This window comes from Anolis sagrei, chromosome 1 (assembly GCF_037176765.1).
Source record: "Anolis sagrei isolate rAnoSag1 chromosome 1, rAnoSag1.mat, whole genome shotgun sequence".
NCBI lineage: Eukaryota > Metazoa > Chordata > Lepidosauria > Squamata > Dactyloidae > Anolis > Anolis sagrei.
Genome location: NC_090021.1, coordinates 275597666 through 275622172, shown reverse-complemented (window position 1 = coordinate 275622172; position 24507 = coordinate 275597666). Strand labels below are relative to the sequence as shown.

The window sequence follows — 24507 nt, the reverse complement described above, 5'->3', positions numbered from 1 at the left end:
TAGGATGGTACAGAATATTTAATATTTTTCTTCCTGTGGAATAATCCAGACAAAACTAATGGGGAAACATTGGAAGCATTTTCTTCTCTAATTACAAGGGACACACTTGCCCAACAAAAGCTGCCACTTTCTGAATGGAAAGGGTCTTATACATGAACAGCAGTCTTTGCTAGAGTTAGGTTTACTGGTGCTTCTTTTTCCCCCCACCAAACTTTCCAAAACCGGCAACTGTTATTAATAAGTGACTTCAGCACTCCAGCTGGCATTACCTCTCCATTTCTAGCACACTGTGGAAAGTAGTGGAATCATCAAAAACTGACAGCATGTAGATCTCATCCACAATCACATGTAATTCATGCCTAAAACACAACAAAAGAGATTAAACATTTTAAAGGAATGGTTTAGGAGATTACTGGGTACCAATATGCAGGAATCTGGAGATGAATGTGAACATACTTCTTAAATCACAGAGCACAAAAGGAGTTAAAGCATCATATCCACCAGCTACATTTATACTCTCAATAAAGGACAGCCTCCATGTAGACATTGGGTTTGCCACATAACTAATTCCCTTTCTCTGACACACAAAGCAGTCCACTGATAAGAGTCAGAAGCAAGCTTTGGTTTAGCTTTGGTTGTGCAATTTGGCTAGGTTCCTGATATAAGAAGCAGCAAGACAAAATGTCTGAATATTTTTGGTGCCATCCAAAAAAATTTCTTCCTCCAAATCTCTCCCCTGCCCCAGGCCAACAAGAGTCCTCAATTGCTTATTTTCTTAATTGGGCAGTTGTTTCCAAAATGTGATGCAGGGGTTCTATTTCAATGCTTCCTGAGGGTGGTTGTGCTATTGCTGTTTACCACAATGTTCACTGCTTCTGTAAAACTACTGAATGAAGCAATGCATAGTGTATAGGTATGTCATAGCCAATTCCAGTACCTAGAATCCATAAAATCAATTAAAACAATTTAACCTTTTAGTAAGATGCAATGGTTATTATTAGTATTATTAGTCTAATTTATTTTATGGTTGGGCAGAGAATGTGAAGTATGGTCCTTCACATGTTGTTGAGCTGTATCTCCACCATTTTTTACAGTTGCCTATGCTATGAAAAACACTGGCAGAAAGGACCAAAACTGCAACCTTGAGTCAGCACCTGGAGCTGGGTTCAGCATTTAGAAGTTACTCTTCACCAGCTCTCAGGGCATGAAAAAATTTCAGGAGGGGTTGAAAATTTCGGGGGGGGGGGGGTTAAAAATTTTGTGTGTGGGGGGGGGGGTTGAAACCTGCCTCCTAGCTCACGCTGAAGCAAAGAGCACAGCAGGGGACAGAGCAGCCTTCAATAGCCTGCAGCTCCGCCCCTGTCAACCACCTCCACCAAGTCTGGCCTCCTTAATGAGAGCATTCAACACACACACCCCCAACTTGGTTGCTTCACTATATCAGCTATTACTGCAAATAATGACAGTGTGAATAAATTGTCAATATTTGCTTGAGATAGTGCTTGCAGTTCTGGAGGGACTTTTTTGCGTCTCATAGACTTAGCATGGGGATTTGGTTAACCAGTTAAAATTCACGAGTAAAGCAGGGTTTTTTTAACCTGAAAATTTTCGGGGGGGGGGGGTTGAACCCCTAACCCCCCCCCCCCCCCCCCCGGCTACAGGCCTGCCAGCTCTTACCTCTAAAGAGCCAGAATGGTGGAATGTTTTGAGTGATGGACTATGACTCGGGAGATCAGGGTTCAGATTGCTACTCACTCATGAAAACCCAGTGGGTGAATCTGGACACGTCACAATCTCTCAGCCTCAGAGGAAAGCAATGGCAAATCCTTGGTGATGAAATCTTTTCAAGAACCTCGACAACAGATTTATCTTAGGGTTGCTATATGTTGAAATTACTTGAAGGCACACAACACACACACATTCCAAACAGATTCAGTTGCCTAAAGTATTTGGTCTATTTGAGCATCAAACTACAAATGTCACCAATCATGCTTTTGAGGTTGTCATACCTTTTGGCAAACTCCAAGTAATCGTGTAACTCTGAGAGAGAATAAATGTCTCCTAAAGGATTTTGTGGATTCAGGAGAATTAAACCCTTTATCTTGACACCCTAGAAGAAGAAAGAACATCAGAATATGTTAATAACCAATGCACAAAAAAACTTACGTTGTGTAATGTAATACACAACCTGTCAAAAAACTGCTTTATTTTGCAGTAATTTGGTTTAGAGAATTTACTACCTCTATGTATCTTAAAAACCAACGTATTTATTATGGGACAAACTTTGTATAGAACAGCCCACATCATCTGACCCAAAAAGTGTTATCCTGCCACGTAGGTATACACAGTCCAATCACTTCCTGCAGACAACCATCCAGCCTTTGTTTAAAAACACCCAGAGGGAGACTCCATCATACTTGCAATGTTAAGCAATAGTAGTGTATTTTACTGTTGAAAACCTCTTACTGTCAGGAAGCTCTTCCTAACATCTAGGTAGAATCTATTTTCCTGTACTTTGAATCCATTGCACTGTGTCCTAGTCTCTGGAGATGCAGAAAACTAGCTTTCTCCATCTTCACTATGACATCCTTTCAAATATTTAAACATGGATATCACATCACTTCTTGACCTTTTCTTTTCCAGGCTAAATGAACATATGCTCCTCACAGGGCAGTTTCCAGACTTTGTACCCATTTGATCACTTTCCTCTTACAGAGTTTTTTGTTTGTACATTTTAAATGCCCAAAGGCCCTTTAACAGTAAGATTGAGGTTAAATATTTGAGAAAGAATGGGGTCAGGGAGGCTGTAAAAGCTCTTCAGCATTTTTCAATCAATTTAGGCTTTTGACAGGGGATGCAACCAAGGTTGCTATCTCTCTGACACTCAATATGTTCAAAACACTGTCTCAGTAAAAATCTCTAGGGCCCCTTGATGGCATGGCAGGTTAAACCACTGAGAAGCTGAACTTGCTAACCAAAAGGCTGGCAGTTTGAATCCGGGGAGCAGGGTGAGCTCCCGCTGTTATGCCCAGCTTCTGCCAACCTAGCAGTTCAAAAACATGCAAATGTGAGTAGATCCATAGGTACCGCTTCTGCGGGAAGGTAATGCAGTCATGCCGGCCACATGATGTCTAGGAGGCATCTATGGACAACACCGGCTCTTTGGCTTAGAAATGGAGATGAGCAACACCCCCCCCCCCTAGAGTTGAACATGACTAGACTTAATATCAGGGGAAACCTTTACCTAGGTCCACCAGGGCATCTCTGTGGTCAACTTCTGCCAACCTATGGAGGCCCTAGAAATATGCGGAGAAGATGTTCTCGCAGGTAAAAAGAGGGCACTTTTAAACATTCATGGCTTTTCCATTTTCACAAGGGTCCTAATTCCCTACAAAAGTGGAGGGCCTATTGTATATCCAATTTCTAAACATTCAAAAGCCTGTCAACGACTACCCACATGTTGTTGCCTGAAAGTAGGTCCAGCAAGCATAAGATCTCTCAAACTCACCTCTGACTGTGCATTCTGGAAGGCCTTATTGAGCTTTTCCACAGTGAGTTGGAATGGACGGGTACATGTGCCAGTAACCTGGAACATTAACAAACAACATATTATTCTTCATGATAGCTTCTGAACCAAACAAGAGCTAGTGCTGCTTCATGCTCCAAGAAGAATGTCAGTCTTTGCAACAACCAAAAAAATGAGGCACATTAAAGTAAAGTGAATTTACACCTGCATTCCAGACCTTATGTACAACGCTGCTTCTGACATCCTCTGATGACCAGTTCAGCAACTCATCCACAAAATTCCCCATGATTGGAAATCCTAATTGGCATTCTGTCAAGATTTATAGCCACAAAGAACTATAGGGTTATACAAAATTGCAGTTACCCACTTCCTCACCTGACTGTCTAAATAGACATAGACTAACTTCACATTTCCATACAGAAATACACTTTGGGTGATGCCCCCATAGAAAGGGGTGGGAATCATGAAGGCTTCTGAAAGCAAAAAAGAATAAAGCCAGTTAACCAGTGCTGCAACAGAGCCCACATGTTTCATAAAATCCAGTTTCAGACTAGGGACTAGGTACTGATCTTCATTCAAGAATACAACAGAATTACCAGTATGAAACAAGAATGAAGAAGAAACAAGAACATTTTGGAAACCTCTGAGAACCTATGCCACAATAACTCAATTGGTGTGTTTGTTAAAAAAGAAAGAAGAGACTCTCATCTCCTCTAGATATTCTTTAAAAACAGTTCATTCAGTTATTCCTTATATCTTCAAAGGAAGAGAGGAGTGTATATCCCCACAGCATGAAAAGCATTCACCTTTAGTGTCAGGAAAATGCACATCATTCTCCCTTTGAATATGATCATAGTAGGAAAAAGAAGAATCTCTCCCTGGTGCTTCCTTGTCCATCATTTCTGGAGATGAAGAACACTTCAAGTGTCTTATAACTTGTACTAAAGTTAATAAAATTGCAAAGACTGTTGTGCCTTCAAAGTTATTTCTGACTTTTGGCAACCCCAAGGCAACCCTAACAGGGTTTTCCGAGGCTGAGAATGTGACTCACTCTTATCACCCAGTGGGTTTCCATGGCCAAGATAGGAATCTAATACTAGTCTCTAGAGTTGTAGCCCAATGCTCAAATCACTATATCATGCTGAAGACCCATATCCAGCTTCAAAGATATCTAAGTAAAGCTAATTTCCTTCCCTATGTTCCCATCACCCGCTCGATCAAATATTATCAATTTTAACACAGAATTTGCCAGCAAAAATGAGTGTGTCTCTTATATGACCCAATAGGTTCTTCTGCAATCTACACTGCTTCTATGAAATTTGAAATCCTGGAGACATTGTCATACAGTGATATCACAAAATTCATGCATGTCAATACACTATACAAAGAGGGTAGGTGTACAAGCTCAAAAAGTTGGCACACAGACTTTTAATAAAGGTTTTGGCCTAAGTACAAACATTGGCATTATTTGTACACCTAATAAGGGCCATTATTTTTAATGTTTGTTTTTTTTTACTGTTGTTGACCTGTTTATGTTACTTGCTGTGCTGTAAATTTTCTTTGTCGGCATCTAATGATCGCCAATTGTAAGTTGCCCTGAGTCCCCTTTGAGGTTGAGAAGGATGGGATATAAATGTTTTAAATAAATAATAAATAAATAAAATAGAACGTAGGGTCCCCTGGTGGCACAGTGGGTTAAACCACTGAGCTGCTGAACTTGCTGATGGAAAGGTCGAAGGTTCAAATCCGGGGAACAGGATGAGCTCCTGCTGTTAGCCCCAGCTTCTGCCAACCTAGCAGTTCTAAAACATGCAAATGTGAGTAGATCAATAGGTTCCACCTTGGTGGGAAGGTAACAGTGCTCTATGAAGTCATGCTGCCCACATGACCTAGGAGGTGTCTACATTTCTAAGCTCTTTGGCTTAGAAATGAAGATGAGCACCACCACCACCCCACCCCCCCAAGTCAGACACAACTAGACTTAATGTCAGGGGAAAACTTTACCTTTACTAATATAGAATTTCTGCTTTGTAATATACCTCCTGGCAGTAGCATCTCATAGCTTCGGTGTTCTAACACTTTAAAGAAGGAATCTGAAACAGGCAGCAACTGTAATGGCCGAATGACAAAGAGGGCACTTGTTGCCAATGCACTTTACTTCAGCAGCAATTTTTTTTTCGGTTACAGGGTTTTGAAAATGGAGGTATGCATGAGATTTGATGATGCAGTAGACTTGAGTAAACACAGTATTTAATAGATTACACTCTGCTGTAATGGGCATAAGCAAAAAACATGTCATATCCTGGCAGAAATGTTGCTATAAGCACAAAAAGCTTCATTGCTGTTTTAGTCTCCTTTGTTGCCATCTGATACATTAATATATTAAATTGCTCAAGAAATTTCACTTACCCCCTGGCTCACAAAGAACTGTAGCCAAAGAAGAAAACAGAGAGCCACAGCCATTTTGCACAATCACCTAAAGAAGAAATGTTGTGCGAGAGGTTATTCCCAGTGAGAAGCAAAGACAAAAATCTTTTCTTGTTCCAATTCCAATTACATTAATAAAACTGTTCTGAGCTGTTCTGCTTATGGACTGAGGAGGCTATCTTCATAAGCGCTGTCTTTATGGGCAAAGCGTCAAACTTGAAAATGACTGAGAATGCCGACTAAGGTTCAAATCAAAGGGATACCAAATCTACAAAAGGAAACTAGCTGAGGTATAGGAGCACCTCAAAAACTGGGATGGAAAACAAGCAATTTGTTCTCATCAGCATTTATTGATTAAGCATGATCAAATATTATAAAATGTTCATGCAAGCCAAGAAAGTATTTTCTAAGAAGTGTTTTGAGCACACTTTCTTAACCAAATTGATAAAATTGTGAAAATTTTAAGCTCCTGTATATGAGTGTAAGTCTCAATGACTTTAGAGGCTTACTTTAAAGTAGACATTTATTTATTTTGTGTCAAAAGCATTGCCCAAATAAGTATAAAACTGATAAAAATAGAGGGAACACAAGCGACTGAATTACTTTAGACCAAAAGCAGACAATAGCAACAGAATTGTAGCTTCAAACAAGTGCATGAGGCAGGACATTGTGGACAAGCATACAGATGCAGAGTTGTTTGTTCTGCTCTACAGTCGCACAAGGTGGAGGATTTGTTTAGGTACTGCCATTTTGCCAGGTTGCCTTTTGATCTGCCCACTCCACTTCTGAGCCTGTTCAGGGACTTCCAAGTTGCCCATTCTTGGTTTGCCCCTGAAGGCAGACCCTCGTGCGAGGCCATCCAATTGGGATTTCCTGGTTTAGCTGCCAGAGGGATACTCTTAAGAGAAGTGGTGGTTCTCATGAAGCTTTTCATTGATTTGAGTCTACTGGGAGGAGGCTGATAGCCATGCAGTGGATGGCTTTCACAGTGTTCAACCTTGGGGGACATGGAAAGAGCCTTCTCGAAGACTGAGTAAATAGACTGGGCAACGTTTCTTGTAAACAGCTAATCATTCCAACCCAAACACATTGTTTTTTTCTCCACACAGTTGACATTTACAGGACAGGACAGCACAGTAAGAGAATGGCTCTATATATAGGGGCTAAGAACTGGCAAAACCACCTCTGAGTATTCCTTATTTAAGAAAACTGTATGAAATTCATGAAATTCATACAGTAATCACTGGCAAGTAAGAACTGCATGTAAGTTAGTGTAAAGAATCTATGCAAGTGAGTGAGGCAGAGTTACTCAGTCTTTTAGTATGGCCAGTATGGATACATGGCTTTTGTTTCTCCACTGCTACATTTGAGCGGACTAGTAACATGAGTGGGATATGGGTTAATAACTTTTTAGAAAAATACTTACAAATCTGGATTAGAGTTAGAAAGAATTTAAAAAAGAAATTAAATTATATTGTCATGAAAACTATTCATTGAATGCTGTAAATAAACAGCATTACACATGAAAAACACATAACACTTCCAGCATTATTGTAACATAACCCAGTCAGGTCATGAATTTCATACTCCCTAGTTATTTTTCACATGGTGCTAATGTGCTGGCAGCTGTAGCAGGAATAAATGTCGATTTACAACACTCTCCTACTGCTCACAACATTAAATATAATGGCAGCAATATGGCTTTTCAGTGTTTTGTGTCAAGTGCCCATCTCTAGATAAAGCTGCCTGACAGTGAATTCCAATACATTTGTGGGAACAAACAAACAAACAAACTAGAAAGTAAGTTGACCTACATTTTCTGCCTTGAGAGGTGCAGGTGCCTTACAGTAATAAGTCAAAAATTGAGCCACTTCCTCTCGCAAGCTGGAAGAGACACAAAAGCAACCATGGAGTTAGTCTTTGCAAAACTCAGCTTCCCAGTAATGAGAAGTTGTACTGAAAGAGATCACAAAGGTTTGTGATAAACAACACTGTTCCTGTACCAGACAGAAACAGTGCTCTAGGCTTTTCACAGCTGCTGTTAAGCTAAAAGCCAGGGAGAGTGTGTTTCTTCGCTATATGGCACAAATACTCCTTATGTCAACCTTTATATCAATTATTTTCTTATGTATCAATAATTAGTAAGCTTTACCATCATCTTCATGGTGTGTACATGGTTTCCAAATTATTCATGTATCACCACCATCCAGCTACATTTCCGTTGTCACTTCTAGTAGTGATTTTAAGCAGTCCCCAAGTTATGGACAAGATAGGTTCTGTTGGTTTGCTCTTAAGTTGAATTAGTTTGTAAGTCAGAACTGGCACATTTAAAATGTAACTCCAATCAAAGATAGATAGATAGATAGATAGATAGAAGCTGTGGATAGCACAAGGAAGGGTTAACCCACTCCTGTGGTATTTGTTTTTGTCCAGAAGATTTCATCTCACTTTCTGCCGCCGTGATAATTGGATTTTGAAAAATGTGGTTTGTGGTGGAAGTAAAAAATTGGTGAGAAAGCTTCAGTGGAGATATGTTTTCTCCATAATAATTCCTTCATGAGTTAATTTCCCTTCTGAGGGGTAGATTTCTCTTTCTGTTGACTCCCCCCCCCCCCCCCCCACCCGTTCTTCGGGGACTGCCTGTATTCTTAATTTTAAATTTCTGCAATAATGATAATTTTAGCAATAATAATGCTAATCCCCCTTATCCAGTTTACATAGATGAGGAAAAAGTGAAAACATTCAGAAGGGTAAAGGGCATATCATACTTACAACATGTGGCCCTTCCAGTCTGGATACTGCAGGAATGGTGGTTCCATGACATTCATGTCACTTTGTGTTAACTACCAGTAATGAGATGGAGAGGAAATAATCATGAAAATCTTCAGAAACTGAAAGCAAAGTATGAGCCAGCAGAACCAAACACTTAGGCTAATATTTTCTGTATTTAGATGGAGCGTATTCTTCTTATACATTCTTTAAATGACACACACAACCCCAAAACAATCACATTTTTTCCATCATCAAGCTGTCCATACCATTTAATTTAATTGCAACAAGAATATCACTCCAAAGAGCAAATACTATGTCAGCATAAAATATGTAGGATAACTGGTAGAAGAACACCTGTATTCAAGAACCCAGTTTGAAATTTGAAGCAGAGCCCATGCATTTAAAGAAAAACTTATCAGGATAACAAAAAAATATTTATTTATTTATTTCATATATTTCTATCCCGCCCTTCTCCCCAGAAGGGGACTCAGGGGAGGCCTCACATAAGCATCAAATGATGCTAACAACATCTACACCATAAAATTGTAATTAAACAGTAAAATCATTTTAAAAGCCTTATACAAAATCATCAATACATTCATTTAAGAATACACTAACGTGCCGGTAAAGCCAAAAACCAAGTCAGGAGAATCCAATGTCGTAAAAATTCCAAAATTCCTTTCCATATTGCCGCTATCCTCTAGTCAAAAGCCTGGCCCCAGAGCTAGGCCTTCAATTGTCTTCTGAAGGACAGGAGGGAGGTGGCCAACCTGATGTACTTAGGGAGAGAGTTCCACAGACAGGGGGCCACTGCCGAGAAGGCCCTGTCTTTTGTCACCACCAACCATGTTTGCGAGAGTGGTGGGATTGAGAGCAGGGCCTCTCCTGACGATCTTAAGATACGTGATGGTTCATAGCAGGAAATATATTTGCCTTTTTTATTATACATTTATTTATTATATTTATTTATACCTCGCTTTACTCCAAAAGCCAAAATTAGCCACATGAGATAGTGACACCTTTGCTTTCTGATGGTTCAGTGAATGCAAACTTCGTTTCGAGCATAAAATTAAAACACGGTATAAAATTACCTACAAGCTTTCTCCTTAAGGTGCTTATGGTACATTAATTTTGTTTTTAGACTTGAGTTCTATCATATACGTTTATGCAAATACACGCTTTCTAAAATAAAAAAAAATCACAATCCAAAACACTTCTGGTTCCAAGCATTTCGGATAACTTGTATTATGCTTTCACTCTATGTCCCTTCCACTCAATTGTTCTGAGGTTCATCATTTTTCAAACATCAAACTGGAAAAATGTTCTGGACTTCAACATACAGAATACCTGACTACTAGCTATGCCCGCTGGGGACTTCTGGGAACTGACATTCAAAATATCTGGAAGACCAACTATTGAGATCCATCACTTTAGTGAGCTCCAGACTTGATAGGAAAATGTTTACCTAGAGACCCCCTTTTAAAGGAAGTAGCTTTTTTTTTTCTTCGTGTCAGGAGCAACTTGAGAAACTGCATGCTGCTTCTGGTGTGAGAGAATTGGCTGCCTGCTAGGGCGTTGCTCAGGGGATGCCTGGATGTGTTACCATCCTGTGGGAAGCTTCTCTTATGCCCCTGCATGGGGAGCTGGAGCTGACAGATGGGAGCTCACCCCATTCCCCAGATTCAAACTGCCAATCTTTCAGTCAGCAGTTCAGCCAGCACAAGGGTTTAACCCATTGAGCCACCGGGGACTCTAAGGAATTAGCTGTTAGGCCTACTGTCTCCACTGCCTTCTTTGCTTGCTTTGTTCCCATGTGCTCCATGAAAAGCTCCCTGCTAGAAGAAGCAAGACAGTAGAAGTTTCAAGGAAGAAACAGAAAAGGAATCTACTACAGGAGATCACTGGGCTGACAGTAAACAACCATATAAAGATGCATTTTCCACCAAACAAAAAAAAAGGAGACAATTCGTAAGCGACCCAAGCAGAAAAGGGTCAACTAGTGTCAAAATTAAGATGCAAATGAATGTCAAACTACGACTAATTAGGAAAGCTATTACTGTGGCTTGAAATGCATGTAAAATGCTCTTACCCGCTTGGACATCAGATCAAAGCAGAGTTTATTCTCACTGGTGCCAAAATTAATGATGCCCTGGAGAGAAGACACAGAGGTTTTGTGAAGGCAAATAATCCATCTCTGCACATATATGTCTTTAATATTAGCTGGCATCTCAAAAATCACATTTCATAGAAAATACGTAAATATTCTCATAGATATCCTTTGCATAAACTGGAAGATTCTTTAAAGAATCAGAGTAACTTAGCATTTCTGAAAGGATTTAAAAAAAAAAAGATTGAGTATGAAAGTAAATAGCAAGGAATTTATCATGTGATTTCATTGGGAATGTACAGGCATGCCCCAAGTTATGAATAAGAAAGTTTCTGTAGGCTTGTTCTTAAGTTGAATTTGTAAGTCGGAAGAGGTAAATTTTTTAAGTGCAACTCCAGTCATATATATATATATATAGAGAGAGAGAGAGAATGCAATAAAGAGCTGTGTCAAAGAACCAGGGTACATGATGTAATCAATGACATCTATTAGGCAAAAAGAGGATGGGCAGGGCATATAGCACAAACAAAAGACAACTGATGGACACGTTGACTAATGAACTGGATACCAAGACCACAAGTGGCCCTTGGGCAGACCTTGTACTTGATGGGACGAACCAATGGTTAAGCTATTCGGTCAGAAATGGAAAAGAAAAGCACAGGATTGTATATTTTGGCAAACCGTAGATTTGCGTGAAGCCCCAAGGAGTGGATCAATGACAAATCGGATACGATAGGATATATAATGTAATATAATATAATATAAATGCTTTGGATATCATAGGAAAGGGTTAACACCCCTGTGGTGTTTATTTTGCTGTCTGTGCCCCTGTTCAGAAGATTTCATCTCCCTTTCTGTCCCTGTGATAATTGGATTTTGAAAATTTTGGCTTGTTGTGGAAACAAGGATTGGTGATAAAGTTTAAGTTGAGACATCTTTCCCCCATGATAACTCTTTTAGCTCTTTTAGGAGTTATCATGGGGAAGGTAGAAATCCGAGCGGTAGATTTCTCACACTTTCTGTTGTTTAGCCTCGTTCTTAACTATGAGTTGTTTCCAATTCGGATGTTTGTAACTCAGGGACTGCCTGCAATTGTTTCTTAGTCTGTATTAGAGTTTTCCATGATGACAAGTTCTAGAATTTACCCTGCTACAACATCATAACTTTTTTTTCATGACAGGAGCGACTTGAGAAACTGCAAGTTGCTTCTGGTGTGTATATGGGGCCTTGATCTGCAGAAGGGTGCTGCTAGCAAGTTCTTCTGTTGGCCGATCTCTGAGATTGGTCAGCATAGTACCTAGTACATCTTTGACTTAGGGTTTGACTGCTCAATTCAACCTCTGGGCAAACCAAAACTTCATAACTGCATTTCCCCTCACCCTCCTGCTCTCATATCAACATTAAATCAAATGTTGACATGTAGTTGCCTGGTCCCAGAAATCTGCTTTTTTATTGCTTCCTACATAAGTGTGCAATTAATCATTAAAAACCCTGATCAACAAAACAATCTTTTTCATGTAGCAAAATGACTATCACTCACATTGGGATTTTTGTCTTCATCATACTTGTCAGCATGATAGGCACTATAACCCTCTTCAGCTGAGCCCCAGCAGATGTTAGCCATGTTGCCTCGGGCAGAGAGGAAGGGGCTGCTTTGGACATTGCTGTGATTGCCGCAACTGTGTACACTGGTTCTCCTGTCCAAAAAGGGTTGTCGTAGTTGTGGGGTCTCTCCCTCTTCCTGCACCCGTTCTCCTACTCCTGTGCTTTCCGAAAATGTTCGGCTAAGCTCTATATCCTGAGGCTGCCCACTTGCAGAAGAGCCATTATTGCTCTGTTTTAAGATGCTGAGCATCTGGGCAAAGACATTGAACATGCGGAATTCATGGTCCCGTTCCTGCTCAAAACGACGCTGCTCCATCTGTATCCGCCGCTCCTCCACTTCCAGGTCACGCTGGAGTCGGCACTCCTCCATATGCAGAAAGCGTTCCTCCATTTCCCTCTGTGCAGTCAGGGTTTTCAGCAAGAGCGCATCCAAAGGATCCCTCAGCCGTTGGGCTTTCCGTTTCTTCCGCAAGCGGTGCAAGGTGGAAAAGCCAGGCCGTGGCCCCAGACTTTGGATCCGGGAGGAAGAAGCCATATTGGGTTCACTCAAACCTAAGGAAAGACACAAAAGAAACCATCTATAGCAATTACTTCAGTTATCTTAGACTTCTCGGCAAAGGTTAAAGTTTGCTGTCCCCTTACAGCCTTTAAGTAGATCTAGAGCTCTCCATAGTATACTCTGAAAACAAATGCATTAGAGCACTAGAAATCTTGAAACTCAGTTTGGGGAGAGCTGGGATATCAATTCAACATGTATTTTTTTTTCATGTCAAGAATGACTTGAGAAACTGCAAGTAACTTCTGATGTGAGGGAATTCGCTGTCTGCAAGGACGCTGCCCAGGGTATGCCTGTGGGAGGTATCTCTCATGTCCCCGCATGGGAAGCTGGAGCTGACAGATGGGAGCTCGCCCTGTTCCAAAGGTTCGAACTGCCGACCTTTTGGTCAGCAGTTCAGCCAGCACAAGGGTTTAACCCACTGCACCATTGGGGGCTCCCAATAAAATAAATAACAGATACTGTGATACAGGGTACCTACAGGATCACCTTCTCCAGTACAATAGTCTCCTAACACTTAGGTCCTTTGAGGGGCATCTATTTCAGCCTGCCAGGACCCAAATGGCAGCCATCACCCAGAGGACCTCTTCATCGGCCACCCCAAGACTATGGAATGATTTGCTGGAAGCGTTATGACAGCTAAACCAGCTGCTGGAATTCAAGATGCAACTGAAGACCTATCGCTTCCAGCAGGCCTACCCAGTCATTTTTAACTTGTGAATTTTAACTTGTTTTATTATTTATTATTATTATTTAGCTGTGTTTGAACTGTGTGCATCCTGTGTGTAAAATTATTATTATTATTATGAATCTCTTACAGCATAAAAGGAGAAAGGGCAAGAGGTAAAACATGACATGTGGTAGCATTTAAAATTAACTGGTTTTTATTTTAGCACACATCCTAGCTTGTGCTCTTTGTCATTATTAACTTTTTGTCATCATGATCATGCTCTGATTTGGCTCACCACATGAGTCCAAATCTACATTTGTGAAATGTTGGAAGGTATAGAATTGCCATCTAAAACTAATGAAAGTCTCCACTATGTTTCACTAGAAAGGTGGTCACTAACTTGCAAAGATTATGGTCTGAAAATTTTCTCTCCCAGTACGATTGCAACAGAAAGCAAGGCTGTCTTTGCCTATATTTCACTTGATGCTTTTTACTACAACTCACCCCAAATGTAGCTAATGGGCATAAGGACATGTGGCACTCCTGCCTGAAGGTGAGACACTGGTTTCAAATGATATCTCCACCTAGGCTCCCTGAACCCCAGCTTGCATACTAGAAAGTTCTAGGAACTCGAACCCCCAGAAGTAAAGTGACTTTCCCAAATTGTAGTGTCCTGTTTCCTAAGCGTTGGTCTTCAGATGTTTGAGACTTTAACTAATGGTCTGACTGACAGGCAGACCTGCCTGAAGGCAAGACACTGGTCTCAATGAAGATCTCACTGTGGAGACCACAATTCTTGCTCCGTTTCCCAAATTTGGTCTTCCAGATATTTGGGTCATCAGGAGTTAAGGCTATCCTACCTGAAGACAAGATACTAATCTCATTGGGGGCTTCCAACCTGGAGATGACACTTCCCAGAAACCCAGCCAGCTGGCTAGAAATTCCTGGGTGCTGTAGCCCCCAAAAGTCAAGCAATTTTATCAAGCTATAGTTCTGTTTCTCAAATGTTTGAGACTTCAGCTAATGGTCGTAGGGAGTGGGAGGAGTCCTACTTGGAGGTGAGACATTGGTCTCAATGGAGACCATCACCCTGGAGACTACACCAGATGTCTGAGACTTTGGCTAAGGGTCCTAAGGATTGGAGGGAGTCTATCAGGGTCTGCAATACAGACGAAGATGAAGGGCTGCCAGGCCCAGCATCTGAGACAGTGGAAAGCAGGGAACAACAGCTGCAGCCTGGCTCCAAGGAAGCTACCCCTGTAGTGCTGAGGGGAGTCAGGCAAGGGGGAGTCCTGTGTTTACTCAGCATCAGGAGATGAATGAGGCAGAGTTAAGTATCCCAGAAAGACTGCAACTGAGAACTCATGCTATTCAGCTGCGTAGATCCACCCAGTTGGCACAGAGAAGAACCAACAGTTGAGACCACTTGTGCTATGGAGCATAAAGAGTAGAGTTTGAATTTGGTGTTTGTTGGGAGCAACGTTTGGAACCTGCTACAACTTGGAGGTCTGTTGGATGACTTTGTGTGTTAGACCTTGACTTCGGACTACTTATAGTTTGGATGTGTTGGTGATACTCTTGGGACTGGAGTATTGACTATGCCTCTTAGATTATATTATCCCTGTCTAGTTTGTTTGAATCTAATTTGGCTTTGACTCCAGACTGACTGACGACGAACATCGTGTGTGACTGTTATACCAAGAGACGCTATGCAGGGTTGCGACAGTACTACTTGAAGGTGAAACAATGGAGATCACCACCCAGGAATCTACATCTCCCAGCTTGGTAGAAAATCTTGGGCGCTGTAGTCCCCAAAAGACAAGCAACTTTATCATGTTATAGTTCAGTCTCTCAGGTGTTTGAGACATCAGCTGACGATTATAAAGAGTGGGGATTCCTACTTGAAGGTGAGACATTTGGAGGAAGTCCATTTCTTCTTATTATTATATTACCTGAAGGTGAGACATTGGTCTCAATGGAGACCATCACCCTGGAGACTACACCTATCAGCTTGCTAGAAAATCCTGGGAGCTGTAGTCCAGAAGACAAGCAAAGTTGTCAAGCTGTAATTCAGTTTTCCATATGACTGAGACTTCAGCTAAGTCATCAGGAGTGGAGGGAGTCCTACTTGAAGGTGAGACATTGGTCCCAATGGAGACCATAACCCTGGAGTCTACACCTCCCAGCTTGCTAGAAAATCCTGCAAGCTGTAGTCCCCAGAATTCAAGCAACTTTGCCATGTTACTGTTTAGTCTCCCAGATGTTTGAGACTTCAGCTAATGTTCATAAAGAATGGAGGGTGTCCTACTTGAAGGCGAGACATTTGGAGGGAGTCCACTTATTATATTACTTTGAGTAATGTTCACAAGGAGTGGAGGGAATCCTACTTGAAGGTGAGACAATGGAGACTACACCTCCTAGCTTGCTAGAATCTCCAGAAGTCACGCAACTTAGCTGTAGTTCAGTCTCCCAGATGTCTGAGACTTCAGCTAAGAGTCATAAGGAGTGGAGGGAGTCCTATTTGAAGGTGAGACATTGGTCTCGATGGTGACCATCACCCTGAAGACTACACTTCCCAGCTTGAAAGAAAATCCTGAGATCTGTAGTCCCCAGAAGTCAAGCAACTTTGCCAAGCTGTAGTTCAGTTTTCCATATGCCTGAGACTTCAGCTAAGGGTCATCAGGAGTTAAGGCTATCCTACTTGAAGGTGAGACATTGGTCTCAATGAAGACCATCACCCTGGAGACTACAATCTCAGCTTACTAGAAAATCCTGAGAGCTGTAGTCTCCAAAAGTCAAGCAACGTTGCCAAGCTGTAGTTCACTCTCCCAGATATGGGGAGACTTCAGCTGATGGTCCTAAGGAGTGGAGGGGGTCCTACCTGAAGGCGAGACACTGGTCTCAAGGGGGGGCTCCACCTGGGAGAGGGGAGAGTCGTCCTGGGACCTCTCCAGAAAAGTCCTCTCTATTTCTGGCCTGCGAGGGAGGGCGGAGGGCAGCTGGGGGGCCAAGCCCTGCTCCTCGGAGTCCTCCTCCTCCTCGCACTTGATCTCCACCAGCTCCGGGGACTGCGAGGTGGGGGCCTGGGGGGCGGCGGAGGGTCCCAGGTGCGGGTGGTGGGGCTGCGGGTGTAGGCGGGGCTCCCCCGGGGGGCTGTGGGGGGCTCGGCCGGCGAGGACGCGGTCCAGGACTTGGAAGAACTTCCATGGGCGCCCCGCTCCCGCTCCTCCTCCTCCTCCGCGGGCGCCGGTCTTGCCGCCCCCTCCGCCGCTGTCCTTGAGGCGCCGGTACTCGAGCTTCATCTTCTTGATCTTCTCTCGGCACTGGTCTCCCGTGCGGCGGATGCCCTTCTCGCGCAGGACCTCGGCGATGCGGTTGAAGACGTGCTGGTTCCGGAGGCAGCTCTCCAGCTCGGCTTGCACCGCCGCGTCGGCCCACAAGTGCAGCAGCTGCGCCACCTCCGGGTCCGACCAGTTGCTGCCCCGCTCGTACTTTTTCCCGCGGAAATCCATCCCAAACACCCCGCGCACGGAAGAAGGAACAACCCCTTTCCTTTCCCTTTCCCTGCAAAGCAAGCCGTGCTTAAGCCCTCTCGGACCGGCTTTTTGACCCGGGTCAGTTTCTGAGCCCCGCGCCACCCCCCCTTTCAGCCTCGTCCCTTCCTTTCGCTCCCTTTCTTTGGCGCAGCGGCAACTGGACCGGTTTGGCACGGCTCGGCACGGTTCCTCCTGGCATACATATACATATAGAGACACATCGACTCTGTTGTGTGAGGGAGCGAAGGCAACCCCGTTCACATCCGGTGTGATGGCACATGCGTGCTCTCTTTATTCCGGGATAACTTTGGTCCGTGTCAATCAGGCGGTCCCTAAGCCGGCCAAGCTGAACTGGGCTGGGCGAAGCAAAGCGGAGGCGAAGTGAAGGGGGCGGGGCCTGTATAAGACCCGCCCCCCGCTCGCCTGTGCCGGGCTAGGCCAGACGGAGATGCAGAGAGGGGGGAAGGCCTGTCTAAAGCCACGCCCCCACCCGCGTGAGCTGGGCCTGAGCTAAGCAACACGAAGGAGAAGCTGGAGGGGCGGGGCCTGGTTAAACCCCGCCCTCTTGTGCTAGGCTAAGCAAAGCGGTGAGTCTGGAGGGAGGGGCCGTATAAAGCCACGCCCCCATTCGTTTGTGCTGGGCTAAGCGAGGCTAAGCCTGGAGAGGGCGTGGCCTGTCTAGAGCCACGCCCCGCGCCCGTTTGTGCTGAACTAAGCAAGACCGAGAATATGCTGACGGGGCGGGGCCTGTCTAAAGCCACGCCCCATATGGCTCTTGGAAGGTCTCTGATTGCTGTCCCGAAGAGGCAGAAGGGAAAGGAGCCTCTAGAACAGGGGTCCTCAAACTTTTTAAACAGAGGGCCAGGTCACAGTCCCTCAAAGTGTTGGAGGGCCGGATTATAAAAAACAAAAAACATGAATGACTTCCTATGCACACTGCACATATCTTATTTGTAGTGCAAAAACTCTTTAAAACACTACAATAATTAAAATGAAGAACAATTTTAAAAATATAAATTTATTAGTATTTCAATGGGAAGTGTGGGCCAGATTTTGGCTGATGAGATAGGATTGTTGTTGTTGTTGTGTGCTTTCAAGTCGTTACAGACTTAGGTTGACCCTAAGTGAGGACTGGGTAAATGACCTTGGAGGGCCGCATTCGGCCCCTGGGCCTTAGTTTGAGGACTGCTGCTCTAGAACATGGCCCTATAGCCAAAAAAAACCCCACAAGAACCTAGAAAGGAGCCTGGTTTATGGTGCGTCTGCACTTTAGCATGAATACAGTCTAACACCACTTTAACTGCCTTGGCTCAAGGCTGTAGAATCCTGGGAGTTGTAGCTTGATGAAATATCAGCACGCTGGCAGGACTCTAAGCTATTGCACTGAGCCCTGGCAGTTAAAGTGGTGCCACACTGGCTATAGTTCTGTATCCCAGGCATGGACAAACTTAGGTCTCCAGGTGTTTTGGACTTCAACTCCCACCATTCCTAATAGCCTAACAGCTTAAACAGCTGAGGGGGGAAAAGAAAGGACCTGAGGCTGTTAGGAATGGTGGGAGTTGAAGTCCAAGTTTGCCCATGCCTTCTGTATCCCAATGTATATAATTATCTTCAGGTATGCTGTATGTAATGCATATAACTATCTTCAGATAGATAGCTTTTTCATTTTTCTTCAGAAAGGGGGAAGCAAGTGAAGAATGGGAAAAATAGAGATCAAAGCAGAGCCAGCGTGATGTAGGGCAGGGGTCCTCAAACCTTTTAAGCAGTGGGCCAGACCACAGTCCCTCAAACTGTTGGAGGGCCAGATTATAATTTGAAAAAAACATGAATGAATTCCTATGCACACTGCACATATCTTATTTGTACTGCAAAACACACTTAAAAACAATGCAATAATTAAAATGAAGAACAATTTTAACCAATATATAAACTTACTAGTATTTCAATGGGAAGTGTGGGCCCGCTTTTGGCTGATGAGATAGGATGGTTGTTTTTGTTGTGTGCTTTGAAGTTGTTTCAGACCTCGGTTGACCCTGAGCGAGGGCCGGGTAAATTACCTTGGAGGGCCGTATCTGGCCCCTAGGCCTTAGTTTGGAGACCCCTGATGTGGTGGTTTGAACTATGAACCTTGTCTCTGGAGACCAGGCTTTGAATCCCTGCTCAGCCATGGAAGCCCACTGGGCAGTTTTAGATGAGTCACACTGAGCCTAAGGCCCTTTCTACACTGCCATATAATCCAATTCAAAGCAGATAATCTTTGGAGGTTTAAGGCCCCTTCCACACAGCTGTATAAAATCTCACATTTTCTGCTTTGAACTGGGTTATATGGCAGTGTGGACTGAGGGCCCTTCCACATAGCCCTATATCCCAGAATGTCCAGGCAGAAAATCCCGCATTATTTGAGTGTGGACTCAGATAACCCAGGGCCCGTCCAGACAGCACCTTTATTGCGGTATCTACTGCAATAAAGGAGGGGCTGTCCAGACAACATTCTGGACAGTCCTGAATTAATTAGCTACAAACCAGTTTGTAGCAAATTAATTTGATAGAGGATTTATTCCATGCCTTCTTGGAAAACACAGGATAAATCCACAATTTTCAGTCCTGGACTGCAGAATACTAAATTTATTTATTATTTATTTATTAATGATATTTCTATCCCGCCTTTCACAAGCCCGAAGGCAACTCAAGGCCGGTAAACTATGGGAATACCCACCCGGTAAACTGGGAATACCTACCCCCTCCCCACAAGCCCCCAGATACCTTAAAAAAGTAATTAAACCTTACCCGGTCTCCATTACAAGCCTCAGCCGGCTCTCCTGCCGTGTAGAAATGACACACCAGGAGAGCAGGGAGTGGGGGGAGGGGAGAGAGAAATGCCCCCCGCTCTCCTGGCAAATTATCTTTACATGCTGAGAGAGCCCGCCAAGGCTTGTAACGGAGGCCATGTAAGTTTGGATTACTTTTCTAAGGTATCTGGGGGCTTGGGGAGAGGTGGGGGTAGGCCCCCCAAGACGTTCTCTCCGACTAGTCCTGAGAGAATGTCTGGACACCCACCCCAGAAAGCGTGCACTTTCTGGGGTGGGTGTGGACAGGCCCCCAGGAAAATCCACGTATTTAAAATGTGGATTTTCCTGAGATAAAGGCCTGTCTGGATCTGAACCCAGTTCAAAGCAGATATTGTGGGATTTTCTGCCTTGGTATTCTGGGATACAGGGTTCTGTGGAAGAGCCCTCAGATAACCTAGTTCAATGCAGATATTGTGAGTTATTCTGCTTTGATATTCTGGATTATATGGCTGTACGGAAGGGAAGCAAAAGCAAGCTCTCTTTGAATAAATCTTACCAAGAGAACCCCGTGATATTTTGCTTTAGGGTGTCAATAATTACTTGAAGGCTCACAACAAACAACAAATAGGTAAAAAAAAGCCGTACATTTGGAAAAACCATATATTCTTTCCTTCCCTGAATGTGGTTTTGTGATGCTAGCAGCTGCATGAGAGCCTTCCACACAGCCATATGACCCAGAATATCAAAGCAGATGAGCCACAATATCTGCTTTGAACTGGGTTATTGGAGTCCACACTGTCACATAATCCAGTTCAATGTGGATTTTATACAGCTGTGCGGAAGGAACCATAAATGTTACTTTGCCCAACAAAAAGATTCAGTAAGAACAGAAGGTTGAGGTTTTGTTTATCAAAGCCAACACAGAAGTAATAGAGCTGAACTAACATGCTGGCCTGGTGCTAACATTCCTTAACTTTGATATTTCATAGTGATATAACAAGAGACACACAGATCTGAACATGGGGGAGGCCTTCCCTCTGTAAACTTAAACAGAAAACCAGCCACCCCATCCAGGATACTTACTAAAGGATGTCAGAAGTTTGGACAGGTCGGTTTCCTCTTTTTCTCTGCCCTCCATTTCGTCTTCTTTGGTTTCCTTTTCAGTTTGTTGGCAAACTCTCTGACCGTCTAGCTGCTCCCTGTTGCAGGCTTCGTTCTGTGACTCAAATCCTGGAATTACAATTGGAAGGACTCCAAATGTGAATTAATTTAGACCTTGTTTAGTCCATCCCTCTTAAAGAATCCCTGACAAGCGGCCTTTAAAACTACTGTTTTAAAAAAACCAATTAAGGAGAATTCAGCACACTTCAAAATAGTCTTATTCTTATTCACATCATAAACAGGAAAATCAAAAGTTGAAGCAAGAGAACCACGCCCCATAATATGCCCCAGGGGTCACATATTTGGCTAGCCTTGCCCAACATTGTCTAAAGAGGTTAGACATTAGCGAAACATGCAGACAACCAGAAGGGGATTTATTATTATTGTTGGTATTATGTGTCTTCAAGTCGTTTACTTATGGCGGCCCTACTGTGAACCTATCAGAGACTTCTCTTGGAAACATTTGTTCAGTGAGGGGTAGCCTTTGTCTTCCTCTGAGGCCAAGAGAGTGGATGTGCCCAATGTCACACAATGGGTTTCTCTGGCAAAGCTGGAATTTGAACTCTGGTCTCTAGAATCAAAGTCCAATATCCAAACTAATACACCACACTAGCCCTCGTTAACTTCATGAAATATGTTAGCACTCTTTCTCATTTTTATGTGATCGTTTCAATTGAAATTTAAGGTTGCCACAGAAATTTAAGGTTGCCACTTTATTTAACCATGGATGGAAAAATACATCTTCTATAGCAGGCATGGGCAAACTTTGGCTCTCCATGTGTTTTTGTTGGGGAATCTGAGCTGTTAGGCTAAAAAATAACCCTCAGTTGGGGTGATTCCACCATAAATACAGCAGAGTACCAGAATTAAACTTCATAACCAGAAGAAACTTACATATGATGAGCTGGGATAACCTTCTATATCTTAGGATGGCACAGGATTGCGGAGTCAGAACTTTAGAGTCAAAAATATTTATCTAAGTAAAATAAATACATTCTTGATACAAAAGGTCTTGGAGCTAACAAGCTTACTAAATTTCATCTTCTCAAGAAGTAAGTGGGTAAAAAGTCCATGCAGCTACATTTTGCCTAGAGAGGGGCAAAATGTGGATCCTCGTAGGTGGAAAGAAAAGCAGAAGGGACTGGAAAATGGCAAATGGCCACATGGTTCCCTCACAGAATTCCATTCCTACATCATCAAAGGGGAGGAGGCAGTGGCAAGGAGGAAGAAGAGTAAAGATTGTTCTGTTCCCAAAGCTATTATCTTCCATTTACTTGCCCTCTATCTTTACTGCTACCATATGACCTACACACTTTATCCACCAGCCCTATCCTCACAATTGTTTGTGCATTAGTCTGCCCTCCCGTGACCTGAAACAGTGCCCTACGAAATGCTGGAGGCAACGGTAGCATATATAAATATCAGTGACAGCATTAAAAATAAACAAAAACCATGGATGCATGTATATGCTTAAACAAAGTAGAAGCAGCAAAGAAGCTAAGGGGATAGCTAAATATTCTTAGGGAAGAATTCCACAATTAGGATACAGCTATACACATATTACCATGGCGATGGTCATTATTGCATCATTTATGAAACTTTCAAATTGCAGGAAAAGAGACTCCACCAAAACTTTAGGCAGAATTTCTTGGTGATGAGAGCTGTTGATAGGTGGAATATACTGCCTTAGAGTATCCTTCTCTGAAGGTTTTAAGTAGAGGCTGGATGAACTTCAGTCAGGAGTGCTTTGATTGTGTGTTCCTGAATGGCAAAATTTGGCCATAACTCTTTGTGACCTCCACATATATGTTTTATAATAAATATAACTAATATGCACTAAGGCAGAAAACCATATCTCCATTTGTGCAGTGTAGCACTTGCTCCTTGGGAAAAACTAAAATAATATAACATGCTTGTGTGTATATCCCTGAGAGGCTTTTTCTGGCTCCTCACTTACTCTGAGGTGGGACCATCTGGAGGAGACAATGTCAACCTGAGAAGTTAATTCCAATTTCCCAAGGGAATCCAGAGAGAAGTCGGTGCCAGACATTAGCAACGTACAAACTAAATCTGTATGTTCTACATTGAACTGTTTATATTTAGAAAACAACCCTTTGTGCAAACCGGATTTGGCAAATAATCCCATCATGGACTGTTGCCTTAACACATTCCACCTGTCTGCCCCTTCCAAACTACTCTGGCTTCAAAGCTACAAATGACAGCTGTTCATTTTTCCTGCCATGGAGGAAACCTCTGATGTCAAGAGAATTCCCAGCAAACAAATGCCCGGATCTTGACTGGGCTCACTTTCCGACTAATCAGAGGAGGATGCCAGTATTTTGAAAGGCTGTCAAAGAAAATAAAATGTCTTGTACCGTAATGCATTCTTTTTGCCCAATCTTTTTGAGCTCAGAATCTGTATCTGACATCCTTTCAGGCCTGAACATAATAAACCTCTCTTCCTGTTGCCTTCAAACCCGGTTAGTATGTTAATCTGCTTCTCAAAGTAGAAGGACCTCAGCCCGCTCCTTTGGCGGTTGGCTGAATCTCGACCTCTGTATTAAGTCAGCCTTTTCCCACCTCTGATTTCCATTCCTTCCAATCTGTTTTTATACCATCTTGCTTGTTGAAAAAATGTGAACCTTAATCCAATGTTATGTGACCAGCGATATATTGACATAATAGGCATTTTCCTTGCTCTTTCTGCAGCTCCTTATCCTCTGCCCTACTCCAAAGCAGACTTTGGAGGACGTAGGGGAAAACGTTTGCTCCTGCAGCAATGTTTATTCCACTGGTGGAAGGATAAACCCTTCGGGACCTCAAAAGGTCACTCACAATTTTTGATGAATTAGGTTGTTCCTAGATAACCCCCTCCCAAAAAAAAAAACAAAAAAAAAAAACAACCCTACCTGTCTATCACTAGGAGGAAAGTGAGTGGAGATACAATTTAAAAGTTACCAGAAAACAAACCTCAGAATTGATGGCCAGGAGATTCTGGGAGTTGTAATCTCAAAAGTAACCTCTGCAATATCTGTAAGAGCATTAAAATGTGCCTTAATTATAGCATTGATAACTAGATGTTCTCTCTTGAGAAACATTTCACAATCTGTCCTGTGGCCTCGATGGAATATTCCATTGCACCTGAAAATTTACAAAGCTCAGCAAGAAATCAAAGGATTATTTTCCTCCTACACTCTGAAAGGAACAGCTGTTATGAAAGGTAGTTGCCAACAGATGGAGCTAAATCTCCACATCCTGGTAAATGAGTAAAAAGTCCGCTGAATTTGCAACCTAATTTGGAGTTTCAGTGAGACTTGTCAGAACAAAACATACCAGGCGGTTGAGAGGGAAGGAGGAG

The 24507-nt window shown here is 42.9% G+C and overlaps 1 protein-coding gene across 3 annotated transcripts in view; it reads right to left on the bottom strand.

The window, feature by feature from the left end:
* The window catches only part of ACCS (1-aminocyclopropane-1-carboxylate synthase homolog (inactive)), a 73835-nt gene that overhangs the window by 6531 nt on the left and 42797 nt on the right, over positions 1-24507 (bottom strand). For 2 of the 3 annotated variants that reach the window (XM_060764427.2, XM_060764436.2), the window contains 10 exons: positions 21072-21218; positions 12373-12989; positions 10815-10874; positions 8726-8796; positions 7768-7837; positions 5936-6002; positions 3902-3999; positions 3509-3586; positions 2010-2110; positions 270-359 (listed from right to left, as the gene is read on the bottom strand). In XM_060764427.2, the coding sequence (XP_060620410.2) occupies positions 270-359; positions 2010-2110; positions 3509-3586; positions 3902-3999; positions 5936-6002; positions 7768-7837; positions 8726-8796; positions 10815-10874; positions 12373-12989; positions 21072-21126 (1307 nt within the window). In that variant the 5' untranslated portion in view covers positions 21127-21218. Of the gene's footprint in view, positions 1-269; positions 360-2009; positions 2111-3508; positions 3587-3901; positions 4000-5935; positions 6003-7767; positions 7838-8725; positions 8797-10814; positions 10875-12372; positions 12990-16544; positions 17563-21071; positions 21219-24507 lie in introns of those variants that run through there. The other variant, XM_060764417.2, reaches the window with a different exon arrangement.